We start from the raw sequence: 15,410 nt of genomic DNA, 5'->3' as shown, positions 1-15,410 counted from the left end.
ATTAGAGAGGGATAGGTAGTTAGTTGGTTTTGAAAAAGATAGGAAACAAACAAAAAGTTAGTTAGTTGATTGAAAAAGATATTAAAATCAAATTTGAAAAGATAAGAAGATAAGAGGTTAGATAAGATATTTTGAAATCAAATTTTAAAAAAGATAAAATTTTTGAAAGAGATAAGATAAAAGATAAAAGATTTGTTGAAAAAGATTTAATTTTTTAAAATGACTTAACTAACAAGAAACTACAAGATAAGATTCTAGAACTTAAAGATTGAACCTTTCTTAACAAGAAGATAACAAACTTCAAATTTTTGAACCAATCACATTAATTGTTAGCTAATTTTTGAAAATTAGATGTAAAGATAAGAAAAAGATTTTGAAAATATTTTGAAAAAGATTTTTGAAATTTTCGAAAAATAGAAAAAATGAAAAAGATATGATTTTTGAAAAAATTTTGAAAAGATAAGATTTTTAAAATTGAAATTTTGACTTGACTTGTAAGAAACAACTAATTTTTAAAAATTTTTGACCAAGTCAACCCAAAATTTCGAAAATTTGAAGGGAAATAAGGAAAAGATATTTTTTATTTTTGAATTTTTAATTATGAGAGAGAAAAACAACAAAAATACTCAATGCATGAAATTTTTAGATCAAAACAATGAATGCATGCAAGAATGCTATGAATGTCAAGATGAACACCAAGAACACTTTGAAGATCATGATGAACATCAAGAACATAATTTTGAAAAATTTTTGATGCAAAGAAAACATGCAAGACACCAAACTTAGAAATCTTTAATGCATGGACTCTAACAAACGAAAAATGCATATGAAAAACAACAAACAACACAAAACAAGAAAACATCAAGATCAAACAAGAAGACTTACCAAGAACAATTTGAAGATCATGAAGAACACTATGAATGCATGGAATTTCGAAAAATGCAAGAAAAATTTTAAAAGCATGCAATTGACACCAAACTTAAAAATTAACACAAGACTCAAACAAGAAACATGAAATATTTTTTATTTTTATGATTTTCTAATTTTTTTGTATTTTTATTTTAATTTTTTCGAAAAACATGGTTAGAAAAACGAAAAAGAAAAGAAAAATTTTGAAAAAGATTTTTGAAAAGAAAATTACCTAATCTGAGCAACAAGATGAACCGTCAGTTGTCCATACTCGAACAATCCCCGACAACGGCGCCAAAAACTTGGTGGACGAAATTGTGATACAAGAGTTCCAGGCACTGTTAGAGAATCTCACAACTCCGTTCAACTTAACCAGCAAGTGTACTGGGTCATCCAAGTAATACCTTACGTGAGTAAGGGTCGATCCCACAGAGATTGTAAATCTCAGTTAGGCGAATAAAATTGGTTTATGATGAGTTCGAAAATTAATAAATAAATAGAAAATAAAAAGGGATAGAAATACTTATGTAAAGCAATAGTGGGAATTTCAGATAAGTGTGTGAAGATGCTGTGCTCCTCTCGTATCTCTATTTTCTTATTACATTCATCCAATCCTTCCTACTCCTTTCCATGGTAAGCTGTATGTAGGGCATCACCGTTGTCAATGGCTACATCCCATCCTCTCAGTGAAAACGTTCCTATGCTCTGTCACATCATGGCTAATCATCTGTCGATTCTCAATCAGGTTGGAATAGAATCCCTTGATTCTTTTGCGCTTGTCATCACGCCCAGCCTTCAGGAGTTTGAAGCTCGTCACAGTCATTCAATCCCAGAATCCTACTCGGAATACCATAGACAAGGTTTAGACTTTCTGGATCCTCATGAATGCCGCCATCTATCTAGCTTATACCACGAAGATTCTGTTGGGGAATCTAAGAGATATGCGCCCGGCCTAGAGTAGAACGGAAGTGGTTGTCAGTCACGTACGTTCATAGGTGAGAATGATGATGAGTGTCACGGATCATCACATTCATCAAAGTTAAGTGTAACGTATATCTTGGAATAATGATAGAAGAGAATTGAATAGAAAGTAATAATAATTGTATTGAAACTTAAGGTACAGCAGAGCTCCACACCCTTAATCTATGGTGTGCAGAAACTCCACTGTTGAAAATACGTAAGTGAAAGGTTCAGGCATGGTCGAATGGCCAACCCCCTGAAACGTGCTCAATGGCCTCCTAAGATGAAGAATAAAACAAAACTGAGACCAAAGATGAAACGTGGTCAAAAGACGTCTAATACAATAGTAACTTATCCTATTTATACTAAACTAGCTACTAGGGTTTACATGAGTAAGTAATTGATGTATAAATCCACTTCCGGGGCCCACTTGGTGTATGCTTGGGCTGAGCTTGATCTATCCACGAGCTGAGGCTTTTCTTGGAGTTGAACTCCAAGTTATAACGTGTTTTGGGCGTTCAACTCTGGATCATGACATTTTTCTGGCGTTTAACTCCAGACAGTAGCATGTACTTGGCGTTCAACGCCAAGTTATGTCATCAATTTCCGAATAAAGTATGGACTATTATATATTGCTGGAAAGCCCCGGATGTCTACTTTCCAACGCCGTTGAGAGAGCGCCAATTGGAGTTTTGTAGCTCCAGAAAATCCATTTTGGGTGCAGGGAGGTCAGATTCCAACAGCATCAGCAGTCCTTTTGTCAGCCTTTTTCAGAGTTTTGCTCAAGTCCCTCAATTTCAGCCAGAAATTACCTGAAATCACAGAAAAACACACAAACTCATAGTAGAGTCCAGAAATGTGAATTTAACATAAAAACTAATGAAAACATCCCTAAAAGTAGCTTGAACTTACTAAAAGCTATCTAAAAACAATGCCAAAAAGCGTATAAATTATCCGCTCATCAAACTTCATGCATAGATGCGGGATCGAGACTATTGTGCCGAGTTGATTTAGCGTTGCCCGACCTATTAGGGCATTGTAGGCTGAGCTTACGTCAACGACGATGTAATCTATTTTGAGTGTCTTTGACTGACTTCCCTTTCCAAAAGATGTGTGGAGCGGGATGTATCCCATTGGTTGAACCGGGGTGTCTCCTAACCCAAACAGGCTGTCCGGATATGCTCTGAGTTCTTTTTCTTCCAAGCCAAGTTTGTTGAAAACGGTTTTGAATAAGATATCGGCAGAGCTCCCCTGGTATATCAGTGTGCGATGAAGATTCGCGTTTGCCAGTATAATAGTGATGACCATGGGATCGTCATGCCCTGTCGCGATGCCGGATGCGTCTTCCTTGGTAAAAGTGATTGCTGGGATGTCGGGTGCTTCCTTCCATTCTGCGACGTGGTATACGTCTTTGAGATGTCTTTTGCGGGATGATTTGGAGATTTCTCCCCCGGCGAATCCGCCGTGTATCATGTGGATATGTCTTTCTGGCGTCCGAGATGACCACGTGGTTGGTCTGACGTCTTCTGCTCTTCTTCTTTTCCTTTGTTCATCATCTTGGGTTGCCAGGTATCGATCTAACTTTCCTTCTCGTACGAGCTTTTCTATGACGTTTTTTAAGTCAAAACACTCGTTGGTGGAGTGCCTCCGGATCCGATGGTATTCACAATATTCAGCCCGGTTTCCTCCTCCTTTTTTGCCTTTGAGTGGTCGAGCTGATGGTATTTTTTCTGTGTTACAAACCTCACTGTAGATATCCACAAGAGACACCTGAAGAGGGGTGTAATTGTGGTATTTTTTATTTTCTCTCCATGGCGATCTTCTTTCTTTCTGGAATCTTTATCTTTATCCTGAGAGGTGAACCCGGCCTTTGAGGTCTCTCCTAATCGGGAGTTTTCTTCCATGTTGATGTACTTCTCCGCTCGTTCTTGCACCACGTTCAGAGACATAGGGTACTTCTTTGATATAGATTGACTAAAAGGCCCTTCCCGCAGGCCATTAATGAGGCCCATGATAGCGGCTTCTGTTGGCAGGTTTTGTATATCCAAGCAGATCTTGTTGAATCTCTCCATGTAGTTGCGCAGGATTTCCCTCTCTTCTTATCTGATTCCCAGTAAGCTCGGCGCATGTTTAGCTTTGTCCTTTTGGATGGAGAATCTGGCCAGGAACTTCTTGGCCATGTCCTCGAAACTCGAGATAGATCTAGGAGGGAGGTTATCGAACCATCTAATTGCTGTTTTTGTTAAAGTAGTTGGAAAGGCTTTGCACCGAACTGCATCTGAGGCGTTTGTGAGATATATTCTGCTCCTGAAATTGTTGAGATGATTGCTGGGATCCGTAGTACCATCATACAAGGTCATGTCTGGGAGTTTAAAGTCTTTTAGGATTCTTGTCTTCATGATCTCTTTGGTGAATGGATCTTGCTCTTTGCGGGTGCATTCTTCGGGAGTGGAACGGCCGGCTTTAGTCTTGACATCAGCTTCAAGTTTTAGGAGTTTGTTCTCCAATTCTCGACATCGCCTTATTTCTCTTTGCAGGTTCTTCTCAGCCTCTCGTTGGCGTAGAGCTTCTTCCTCAAGTTGTTTTAGCCGATCTTGAAACGCATCCAGGGCTCCCTCATTTGGGGAGTTCTTTTTATTGTTAATTTGGGGAGTATTTTTTGGTGTAGTGTCCGTGTTTTTGTGCGGCGTTCTATCCTCTAGATCTGAGTCGTGGTTGTTGTCATGGACGTCCGCCATGGTGCTGGGATGACTTCCAGGTTCCCCAGCAACGGCGCCAATGTTCCGAGGCTTACCTGAAACTGTTGGTTGATCTTGGATGAGATCTTCGGTACTTGGTCGGAGCTGTTGTATCTGACCTGTTGACGGTGGCGGGAGCCGCTGTGTCCGACTTGTTGGAGACGGTGGTGGTGCTAATCCTTCAGTTCCGAAGTGTGGGGGTACCTGTAAGGGACTCCGATGCTTAAGTTAGCAAGGGTATTAAGCAGGTATTGAGTAGAATCAGAGTATGAGTTATACCTGGGTACTCCAGTGTATTTATAATGGCATAGAGTGACCTTCTTAGATATCTTATCTTTATCTTATTATTAATTGAGGTCATCTTATCTTCAAGGGAACCGCCCTTCTCTCTGTAGGCTTGGGCTGCCTTAGGATTTGGGGTGTGTTCTTCCATTTGGGCCCTCTATTGAGCCTTCCTGTGATTTGGCCGACCTCTTTGAGAAGAGGTCGGGTTCTCCTGACCTTAAAGAGGTCGGTCGCTTTGTCTGTAGAACATCCCGGGTCGGAAAGCTCGACCCAGGGTATGAACAGTACCCAATTCACAGTTGCAGGCTTCAGAAAGTTAGTGGCCGACTTGAACATAAAACAATAATTCACTTCCGTAGAACATCCCCAAGCCAATGGACAAGCCGAAGCTGCCAACAAAGTCATATTTGCTGGGCTGAAACGGAGATTATAGGACGCAAAGGGAGCCTGGGCTGAGGAGCTCCCACAAGTCCTATGGGCATATCGAACAACGCCACATTCCACCACAAAGGAATCACCCTTCTGATTAGCGTACGGAATGGAGGCAACGATCCCAATAGAGATTGAAGAAGGGTCTCCTAGAGTGATCCACTATAGTGAAGAAGCCAACTCCCAACTTCAAAGAGAAGAACTCGACCTACTTTTGGAAGTCCAAGAAAGAGCTCGGATTAGGGAAGAAGCATTAAAACGTCGAATGGCTTCGAGATACAATCAAAAGGTAGTACAGCAAGTTTTTTCTGAGAACGACCTCATCTTAATCTGAAATGATATCGGAACAACCCGACCTGGAGAAGAAAAGCTGGCAGCAAACTGGAAAGGACCCTACCGAGTCATAGAAGTACTAGAAAAGGGCTACTACAGACTGTCCGAACTCGATGGGCGAGAGCTTCCTAGGTCATGGCACGCATGCAACTTAAGAAGGTACTACAGTTAGGGATGATAAAGGATCTTAGGATAAGGCGCACTCTCTTTCTTGAAAATGTTTTTTAATGAGGCGCCAAGCCAAGACCTACAAATCACCCGACTTAGAGGATAAAACTCCCGCATGTATATATTTTCATTTTCTTTTGAATAAAATCTGTTTAGATCTCCCATAAATCCTCAAGCCACATTAATCTGAAACATTCATCGTCCGATTATAAAGCTACAGATCGGCAGAAAGTGAAAATCAAATTCACTACACGATCACGATAAAGACCAACAGAGATGAAAACCAAAAGGTCGACCAAACGAGGATTAAACCCAATTTCTATAGAATCGGCAAAGATGAAAACAGAATAATGCATGAAGTTATCGAAAGCGATCCATAAAAAGGACCTGACGAGGTCTTAATAAAATGGATTGCTAAAAAATAACTTAAAGACTGGCCAACGTAAAAAAGTCAGACCAGTCGCAAAAACAAATTTATAAGTAAATCCCTGGAAAGAGGTCTGGCCAGCCCCATAAAAGAGGATTACTATAACTTAGAAGGACTCGACATGATGAAGTCGGCCCAAAACATAAAAGTTATAAAAATAATCCCTGAAAGAGACCTGAACAAGGTCTAAGAAAGAGGATTACAAAAATAACTTAGAAGGGCCCGACATGATAAAGTCGGCCCAAAACATGTTATAAAAGTAACCCCTGAAAGAGACCTGAACAAAGTCCAAGAAAGAGGATTACAAAAATAACTTAGAAGGGCCCTACATGATGAAATCGGCCCAAAACACAAGGTTACAAAGTAATCCCTGAAAAGAGACCTAAAACAAAGGTCCAAAAAAGAGGGTTACTAACAACAACTTGGACAAAACCAACATGACGAAATCGGCCTCTCGAAAACCTTAGCGACCTAAACAAGGTCCGAACAAAACAAAGTACTGAAAATAACATCAGGCAAAGGCTCAAAGGAATCAAGCCAATCCAAAGAGGTTAGACAACGAAAGTTCCAACACTCCCAAACCTAGAAAGGTACCAAGACGAGTGCAGACAAATATGTTACGAAAAACACAAGTTATAAATAATAACAAACTCAAAAGGCTACCAAAACTAGCCCTGAGAGCTTGGAAATTACTTTGTTTTTTAAAATAAAGTTACTAAACAAGCAACTAGGAATGTAGCAAAGTCAGTACCACCATTTACAAAATAAAGAGTTCAAAAAGCCCACAAGCCGGGCTATCCACACAAAAATCCAGAAAATTCATTAAGGATCCAAAGGCTTCTCGGCAGCATCAACACGGGGCGAAGGAGGGCGAGTCTGAAGAGGCACATCATCCACTATCCCATCATCCCGGTTTAAGATTTGACAATCAGGTTCCAACCCAAAATGACCAACTTCAGCTGAAGGAACTGAAGAAGCTGGCACCACAAAGGCTTTGGTAGCAAGCACAGAGGGAGGTTCAACATCATCTTCATGGTTGTCAGGGATAATCTTGCTGTCCTTCACAACATTATCCAGGCTAAAGAGAGTAAGGTCGACCTCGAGGGCAAGAACCCAAACCTGCTCCTTCAGATTCTCATAAGCAGCATCGCTGCCCACAAGGTGACCCTGGAGTTCGGCATAATCAGCCCGGGCTGACTCCAACTCCCCCTGAGACGCATCACTTCCCTGTAGGTCGTGACATAGCTATCCTTGTGCCTCAATGCCGTGTCTTCAGCCAATTGCACAGAAGCCGCCAAGGCAACAGAACTAGCCTTTTTCACCCTCCAACTCCTTCTCCAGCTTGGTCACTTTCACTTGGAGCTCCTCCTTCAAACCCTTCATTCTGTCAAACTCCAGCTTAGCCTCCTCCATAAAGGCCTTGGTAGCATGAAGGGGAAGATCTTGGGCAGTTCGGTACAAGGCAGCTCCCATATGTGCCATCTTAATGCTGCTCCGAGTAATGAAGTCCAAATGGCGAAGAAGAGAGACATCGTCAGTGAGCATGGTACCATAAGGGCCAATTTGCTGATCAACAAACTCAACCGCATCAAAGTCGGGGGCATCAAGGTTAAAAGGCTCAGTTGTCTTTTGTTTTTTGTTTGGAGGAGCGCCAGAAGTAGCAACAGAAGCTGGCGGAGGATCAACCAAATGAACCCGGGGAGTAGGGATTACCCTCCTCGCCCCCGGTGAGCTTGGTACGGCCGGCTTCGACTGAACCTGGGACGACCCCTCCCCAGCCGCCTTGGCCGAGACGTTTTGAGCTGCAGTAGCCTTCCTTGCCCTTTTAAAGGCCTTCATGGATTCGTTATTTTTTATCATCTCTGCAAACAAACATCACAACGGAAAACCAAGTTACGAATAGATCTTATAAAAGATACACTCGACAAAATAAGCAAAACCAAAAGAAGAATTTACCACTACCCAGCTCAGCTCAGAGGAGAGAGGGGTTTGCTAAGAATTTCTTTCTGTCGAGATGGGGAGGCTGCCCCCAGTTTTCTTCCAGCACAGTCACAAAAGCTTGCTCAGCCTCATCTAACATCTCCCACGAATATTTAGATACCATTACATTCTTTTGCTATTCCAAGGAAAGGCGGGCTCATCATTCTCATACAAAAAAAAGGGCCGAGCTCCTTCAACAGCTCGGACCCTAAAAAAGTAATTTTTGAAGTCACGAAAAGATTCATCAAACATGGAGAAAACCTTTTTTCCCTGGGAAGCTCGGAAAGAAACCCAAGCGGCTTTCTTCTTAACCACCCCAGGCTTTTTCAAAACAAAGAGATAAAAGAAGAGGGATTGTGAAGCAGGGATACCAAGCTCATGACACAGCAACTGAAAGATTTTCATAAAATCCCAGGAATTGGGGTGAAGTTGGGATGGAGCTACATTACAGGACCATAATAGGTTGGTCTCAAAAGGGGTAAAAGGAAGAGTAATATTTATTTGACTAAAAAAGAAGTCGTATGCATAGAAAAAGGGGCGTTCTCCAACAATTCGAGTAGAAAAATAGACCCTTTCCTCAGAATTTGGAGACACGAGCTCATAGTTCTTCTCATCACTACCATTACCACAAATCATATGAAATTGCCTAAGTTGTTGACAAAACTCAGAGTCAACTAATGAAACACACAGAAGAACCATAGAATCCACCCAATCAGCCATGCTTTCAGGGACTTAGGAAGATGTCTCAATATTTTTGCGAGAAGACATGAGGCCAACTAGTCTTACAATAAGAAAAGAAGATCGGATTACTAAAAAAACATCTCAGACGAATGAAAAACAACTCGGCTAACATAATCCAGTGCAGTACAAGCAACAAAAGGAAACCCCAGGACCCACACTAAAGATCCAGGCGCATCCTTTGGAGGCAATCACAGAACAAGGACTCAGGAAAAACCTACAAGCTCACACATCGATAACGACCCCTTTCAACTAAAATAACACTCTGAATAGAAGACCACGAGACACAGGTAAAATCATCAAAATAACTACCCTCCAGACCCACAATCCCAGATTAGTCAACAAACGAAGCAACCAATTAACAAAACAGTTCAAGAAGAAGTCGTCAAAGACACAACCTTTTTTAGAAAAATAAAAGTTATCTTTTGATGAGTTTTATCAACAAAGAAAACTACCAACATAGCGAAATACATCAAAGGAACAACCTTTTGAGAAAGCAAGTGGGTTCATGCAGATCGCAAAAGAAGAAATAAACGGCATAAACCCTAAGATACAGAAGGTTCATTTCAAAAGAAAAAAATACCCCCACAACAATAAATAAGTAGATGCATGGCAATATAAAAAGGTTCAAACTTTCTAAAGTAAAAAAAGGCACAATGCAAGCGATGAAGAAAGTAAGAAAGAACCAACTTGGATAAAGGGAGAAAAACTCTGGAGAAAGCTAAAAGCAGAAGCACCTCTCGAACAAAAAGCCTCACAGTGGTTGAAATGGAAGATGGAATCCAGAGTTGCCCTTTCACAGCAAAGAAAAGCACTAATGATCGCCAAAAATACGGCACAGGGAAGAAATACGAAAACTGCAAAACTTCAGAAAACAGAAAGAGAGAAAGAAAAGGAAAGTTACGGAGAAGGGAAACTATTTTTTTAAGCGTGAAATTCAAAATAAGAGATGCTAAGAGAAATGGGCAATTAAAAACCAATTAATGAGGGTACTAAACCATCGCATATTCCCAAGGCTAAGAGCGCTAAATGCAAAAATGCACGCTTTTAAGAAGAAGCAAAAGAAAACGTTCCATATTCAAAAAAGAGAATGCTACAAAGACGAAGTCGACAAGATGCTCAAGTTTGGCTTCACCAGAGAAGGATCGAGGTTTCTGAAACCAAGACTCGACCTCAAAAAGAAAGACTGAGCTCGAGCAGGGGCACTGTTCATATCCTGGGTCAAGCTATCCGACCCGGGATCTTTAGCGACAAAGCGACCGACCTCTTCAGGTCAGACTATCCGACCTCTTCTCAAAGAGTTCGGCCAAATTACCAAGAAAGCCCAAATAAAGGGCCCGAATAGAGGAACACGACCCAAATCCAAAGGTAGCCGAAGCCTATAGAGATAAGGGCGGTTCCCTTGAAGATAAGCTGACCTCACCCAAAGATAAGATAAGATAAGATAAGATAACTAAGTTATCTTATCTAAAAAGGTCACTCCACACCTCTATAAAAACACTGGATCACCCAGGTATAATTCATACTCTGATTCTACAAAAACCTGTTAAATACCCTTGCTAACTTAAGCATCGGAGTCCCTTGCAGGTATCACCACCCTCCGGTGACAAAGGATCAGCAACATCGGCAGTCCAACAAGTCGGACGCGGCGGCTCCGGCCACTACCTACACGCTGGACACGTCATCTCCAACCAGCACAGAAGATCTCGACCGAAATCGACCTACAGTTTCAGGTAACCCTCGGAACAATTATAAATTAGATTTTTAGGTCAGACACACATTTTGTTTTTCAATCATATGTTGCATAATAAATTTATTAATATAAACCAAAATAGTATCAAGTATATATGGGAGGGCAGGTAACACATCTGTCAGATTAGGAAACAAATTTTCAGTACTCCCCTTGGCATATAAGAGTTAGGCGAAGTTTGAGTAAGATAGGGTAAAGTGGGATGAAGTTGCACAGTGCAAAATTGTCCTTTTGCCATCCCTGTATATGGATGAATAAACCAATAAACCTCATTTAGTCATTTAAAAGATCCATTGTAAATTTAATTGAAATTAAAGTTGCTTACTTTATTTTGATACTAAATTGTTTTAGGTTATATCCTAATGGAGAAGTGCTAACCTAAACTTTAAGTTGGTTAATCCTTATGGTTGATTAAGAGAGTAGATATTTGAATCTAATAATTGAAGACCTGAGAACTGGTGGTTAGAGTCACACTAACAAATAGTCCATCAATCAAGTCAATAAATGTCCAAGAAATAAGGATGAAAAAGTTTGGAAAAAAACTTCAGTAGGAACCTGAATCTCTCATTAAGTGAAGGGATAATCTTAATGAAAAACGAACGTCTATGCTTTTCTATACGGACAGAGGTATCCTAATGGAGATGTTCTTGGGTTGGCCACTATTTTTGGCCCAACTAAAAGGCTAGAACATAAATATAAGGTGTTTGTTACGGTACAATGATAAATTCATACATATCGATATATTTAAAATACGGACAAGTAATAACAAGCTATGTGGAATTTATTTTCCACATTAGCATTTAATTTTTTCTTTTTTAAATATATATTATATCACTACTTTTATTAATACACCCCTTTAATTAAATTAAAATAAAAAGATATTTTTTATTTAATTTTATAAAAAGTCTTAAACATCTTTCCTTTATTTGATTAGACAAAAATACCCTTTTAAATTAATCAAATTTTAAAATTCAATTAATCCTAATTTTATAATTTCAAATAATTGAAACAACAAAACAAAAACATATTAAAAAACAAAAAATCAAAATTGTTCTTCGTCTGGGTTAAACATATTAAAAAAATAAAAAACCAAAATTGTTCTTCATCTGGGTTAAACATATTAAAGAAAAAAAAACAAAATTGACCTTCATCTGGGTTCAGAAACCCTCCACTTCACGCCTCTGAAGGTTTTCAATATTCTTCATCTTCTTCTCTCCTCTTCCTATCCTCTCTCTCTGTCTCTCTCTGCTCGATCTCTCTCATCTGTCTCACTGTGCGTCGCACGCAAGATCTCTCCCTCTCTCCTCTCCTGTCTTGCAATCGAGGTCATCGTCGCATCATAGAGCATCGCCATCTTGCGTGTTCTAGAGAGCGTTGCCTTCATCCTGGTTCCAGAGAGTGTTGCCTTCCTCTTGGTTCCGTCTTCGTTGCCGTCTTCTTTGCCATCTTCCTCATTCTTCGTCACTATTGTCAGCCTCTCCCTTCCGGTAATTCCCTCCCTATGATTTTTGCGATTTGAATTATTATAACATTGGTGTAATTTTTGTAATAAGGGTAATTTGGTTTGATTTATGTGATTTGATATTAGTTGTTAATTTTGACAAATTGTTGAATTCTTATTTTATCTACATATGTTTCTGAAACTGTGAATGTAATCTTTTTAATAGAAAACTTAATTTAGACCACAATAGTTTCATTTTGCAGATACTGCATAGTGTCTTAATGCACATCTAATTTCATTAGAGACAAATCCTTAATTAGCTTTTGATGACAGAAAAATAATTGGGTTGGTAGACCATCTGATTAGATATATCTTCTAGACTTCTAGTTGAATACTACCAAGTCATATGGTGCACTCTTATGGTAAAAAAATGAACAAATGAAACTTGCTTTCTAAACCGACATGGAATGCATAAAGCTTTCAATCATGTGGACAAGATGGCAGCCAAAACTTGTTAATAGAGATACAAACAAATTAAGCTTATCTACACATTAATTCGATTAAGTTTCAAGGACTCAGAGCTTGGGATTCAAATGGAGCAGTGACCAATGCTTCATTCTATAACTAAATGAAAATGAAGAGATGAATTAAAAAGCCTTAAATACATCATAAAACAATCCGAATTCTACTGGGTCATAAAGTTAAAATGAGTCCATGAAGATAATATTAAATTTCACATTGGAGAAAGTGATAAACCTGTTTATATCAATTGCCTTGTTGGACCTAAAGCTTTCTTCTTTCTCTCATTCCTTTTCTTCTGAGCTCTAAGCCTGTGGTCCTTATTATGAGAGTCTTCATTTGCTTCATTGATATCTCCAGCTTCACTTTGTCCCAAAGAATTCTGGGAATCAGGAGTTTTGGATTGGTTTTGACTTTAGAAAAGTCATATAATGCGATTGATGTGAATGTGATGCTATTGATATGTTTCTTTTCATGGAGTTTTGCGATTGATGTGAATGTGAATGAGATTGAATATTTTTCTTATAGATCTATGTACTTATATAGTGATATTATTGCTAATTGTTAATGAATTGAACTTAAATTTTTTTCTTATTATGCATCACAAATATTGTAATGAAGTCAAACTAATTTCCATTCTAAGATTTGAACTAGCCCTACTTGAGCATTTCCTTTGGATGGTAAATGACTAGTTTTATTTATCAGTTTATAAGAGTTTGATGAAGCTAATCTGGTTTAAATTCTACTGATGTAATTCAACTTGTGAAATGCCTTTTATTTTGTAGCCTAAACCCCTGAAGAATTTGAATGGATCAATCTGTCAAATTTGTGGTGAAACTGTTGGATTAACAGACATCGGCGATGTCTTTATTGCTTGCAATGAGTGTGCATTTCCATTTTGTCGTCCTTGTTATGAATACGAGTGAAAGGATATACTAGTGTTGCCTCCAGTGCAAGACTAGATACAAAAGGCACAAAGGTAGTTTACTTTGTGCATATGTGTTTTCTTTTTTTCTGTTTTGGACTTTGATGATCCTTTGTCTTAACTTTGAATTGAACTAAAAGAATCATCTTTGGATTTCACGGAGTCCTCGAGTGGATGAACATGAAGATGTGGATGATGTTGATGATTTGGCGAATGAGTTCAGTTATGGCCAAGGAAAGAGTTCCAATAATGCAATCTCTCATAGTAGAGTATCATAAATTCATAACTCTTAATTCCATTGATAAATTCTTGGTTTCTGATTGATTATGTCACTTATAGAAGGTCTAAGCGCAGCATGGAATGTTGCTAATGTGACAAAAGGATCAACTGTGGTTATATTTGGTCTCGGAACTGTTGGCCTTTCTGTAAGTGCACAGAACAACTCTATCTGTCTTAACTTTTCAGTTCTCAATTGATTACTAATTATCATTTCCAAACTACAAGATAACTTATGAATTCTCCTTTAATTAGGTTGCACAAGGTGCAAAACTAAGGGGAGCATCTCAAATAATTGGCATGGATAAGAATCCACAGAAGTGTGAAAAAGGTGCCAAAATCAGTCCTAAAATCGATCTGAATATTGTTTTTTCACCTAGCACAATCCTTGGTTCATTATTTGTTATTGTGTTTGTTGTTGCCATAGCAAAAGCTTTTGGATTTACAGAAGTTGTTGACCCGAATTCCTACCAAGAACCTATTGCTCAGGTTGTTGTTTATCTCATCAGAAAATATCCAATTTAACCTTTCAGATAATATATATATGGTCATATATCATATCAAATAGCTGCTGCTAGGTTAAGACTTACATGTCTGTGAAACAAGTTTATTTGTAATAATCGTTTATATGTTAAAAATTTTCAAGTTATTAAGCGCATTACTGATGGCGGAGAAGATTTTTCTTTCGAATGTGTAGGCGACACTAACATGATAACCACTGCATTGCAGTCCTGTTGTGATGTAATACTCATTGTAGCCAAAACACTCCTTGTGAAATTTAAAGGCTTTTATTTAATAGACTTGAATTTCATTCTACATTTTTCCCCCTTTTTTCTCCTAGGGATGGGGTTTGACAGTAACACTTGGTGTGCCAAAGGTGAAGCCTGAGATGTCAGCTCACTATGGACTATTCTTAATGGGAAGAACACTCAAGGGATCTCTATTTAGAGGATGGAAACCTAAATCTGATCTTCCTTTATTAGTAGAGAAGTATGTGAACAAGGTAATAGCAAGAGTACCGTGATAATTTTGTTTGATCATTGCTTTGTCTATATTTATTTTCATGTGGAACATGCAAGTCTTCACTTCAAGGCCTCACTCTCTCATAACTTTTAAGTTCCAAACTCCAACCTACTTTTAATTTGATATTTCAGCAAGAAATATGTACTAATATGATGTTTAATATGCAGGAAATTCAAATTGATGACTACATAAAACACAATTTGCCATTTGATGACATTAACAATGCTTTTGATCTCATGAAGGAAGGAAAGTGTCTGTATTGTGTTATTCACATGCCAAGATAATTCTGTGGATTTCTATTAGTATTTTCTTTCAAGGAAAATGGTCCAAAATCCAATCGTTGTAGAAGGAACTAATATAAGAGCTATTCTACTATTATAAGAGTTATTCTCCTTAATTTTTTTAGAAAAATTGAATTGTAATTCTTTAAAAAGATAATTTCTAAAATACCCTTTTTGGAATTTGAAATATTTTATCTTTCCTCCAAGGAATATAGAAACTTTATCTAG

The 15,410-nt window shown here is 38.5% G+C and overlaps 1 protein-coding gene across 1 annotated transcript; it reads left to right on the top strand.

The window, feature by feature from the left end:
- Positions 1-14,518: 14,518 nt before the first annotated feature.
- On the top strand, positions 14,519-15,185 carry LOC112709261 (alcohol dehydrogenase-like 6). The gene is made up of 3 exons (XM_025761155.2): positions 14,519-14,619; positions 14,720-14,881; positions 15,069-15,185. The coding sequence occupies exons 1-3, from the start codon at positions 14,587-14,589 to the stop codon at positions 15,183-15,185; spliced, it is 312 nt and encodes a 103-aa protein (XP_025616940.2). The 5' UTR covers positions 14,519-14,586.
- The last annotated feature ends 225 nt before the right edge of the window (positions 15,186-15,410 follow it).

This window comes from Arachis hypogaea, chromosome 9 (genome assembly GCF_003086295.3).
Source record: "Arachis hypogaea cultivar Tifrunner chromosome 9, arahy.Tifrunner.gnm2.J5K5, whole genome shotgun sequence".
NCBI classification, from domain to species: Eukaryota; Viridiplantae; Streptophyta; class Magnoliopsida; order Fabales; family Fabaceae; genus Arachis; species Arachis hypogaea.
Note: the sequence above shows the minus strand (reverse complement) of the source record. Positions and strands in the feature narration are given on the sequence as shown.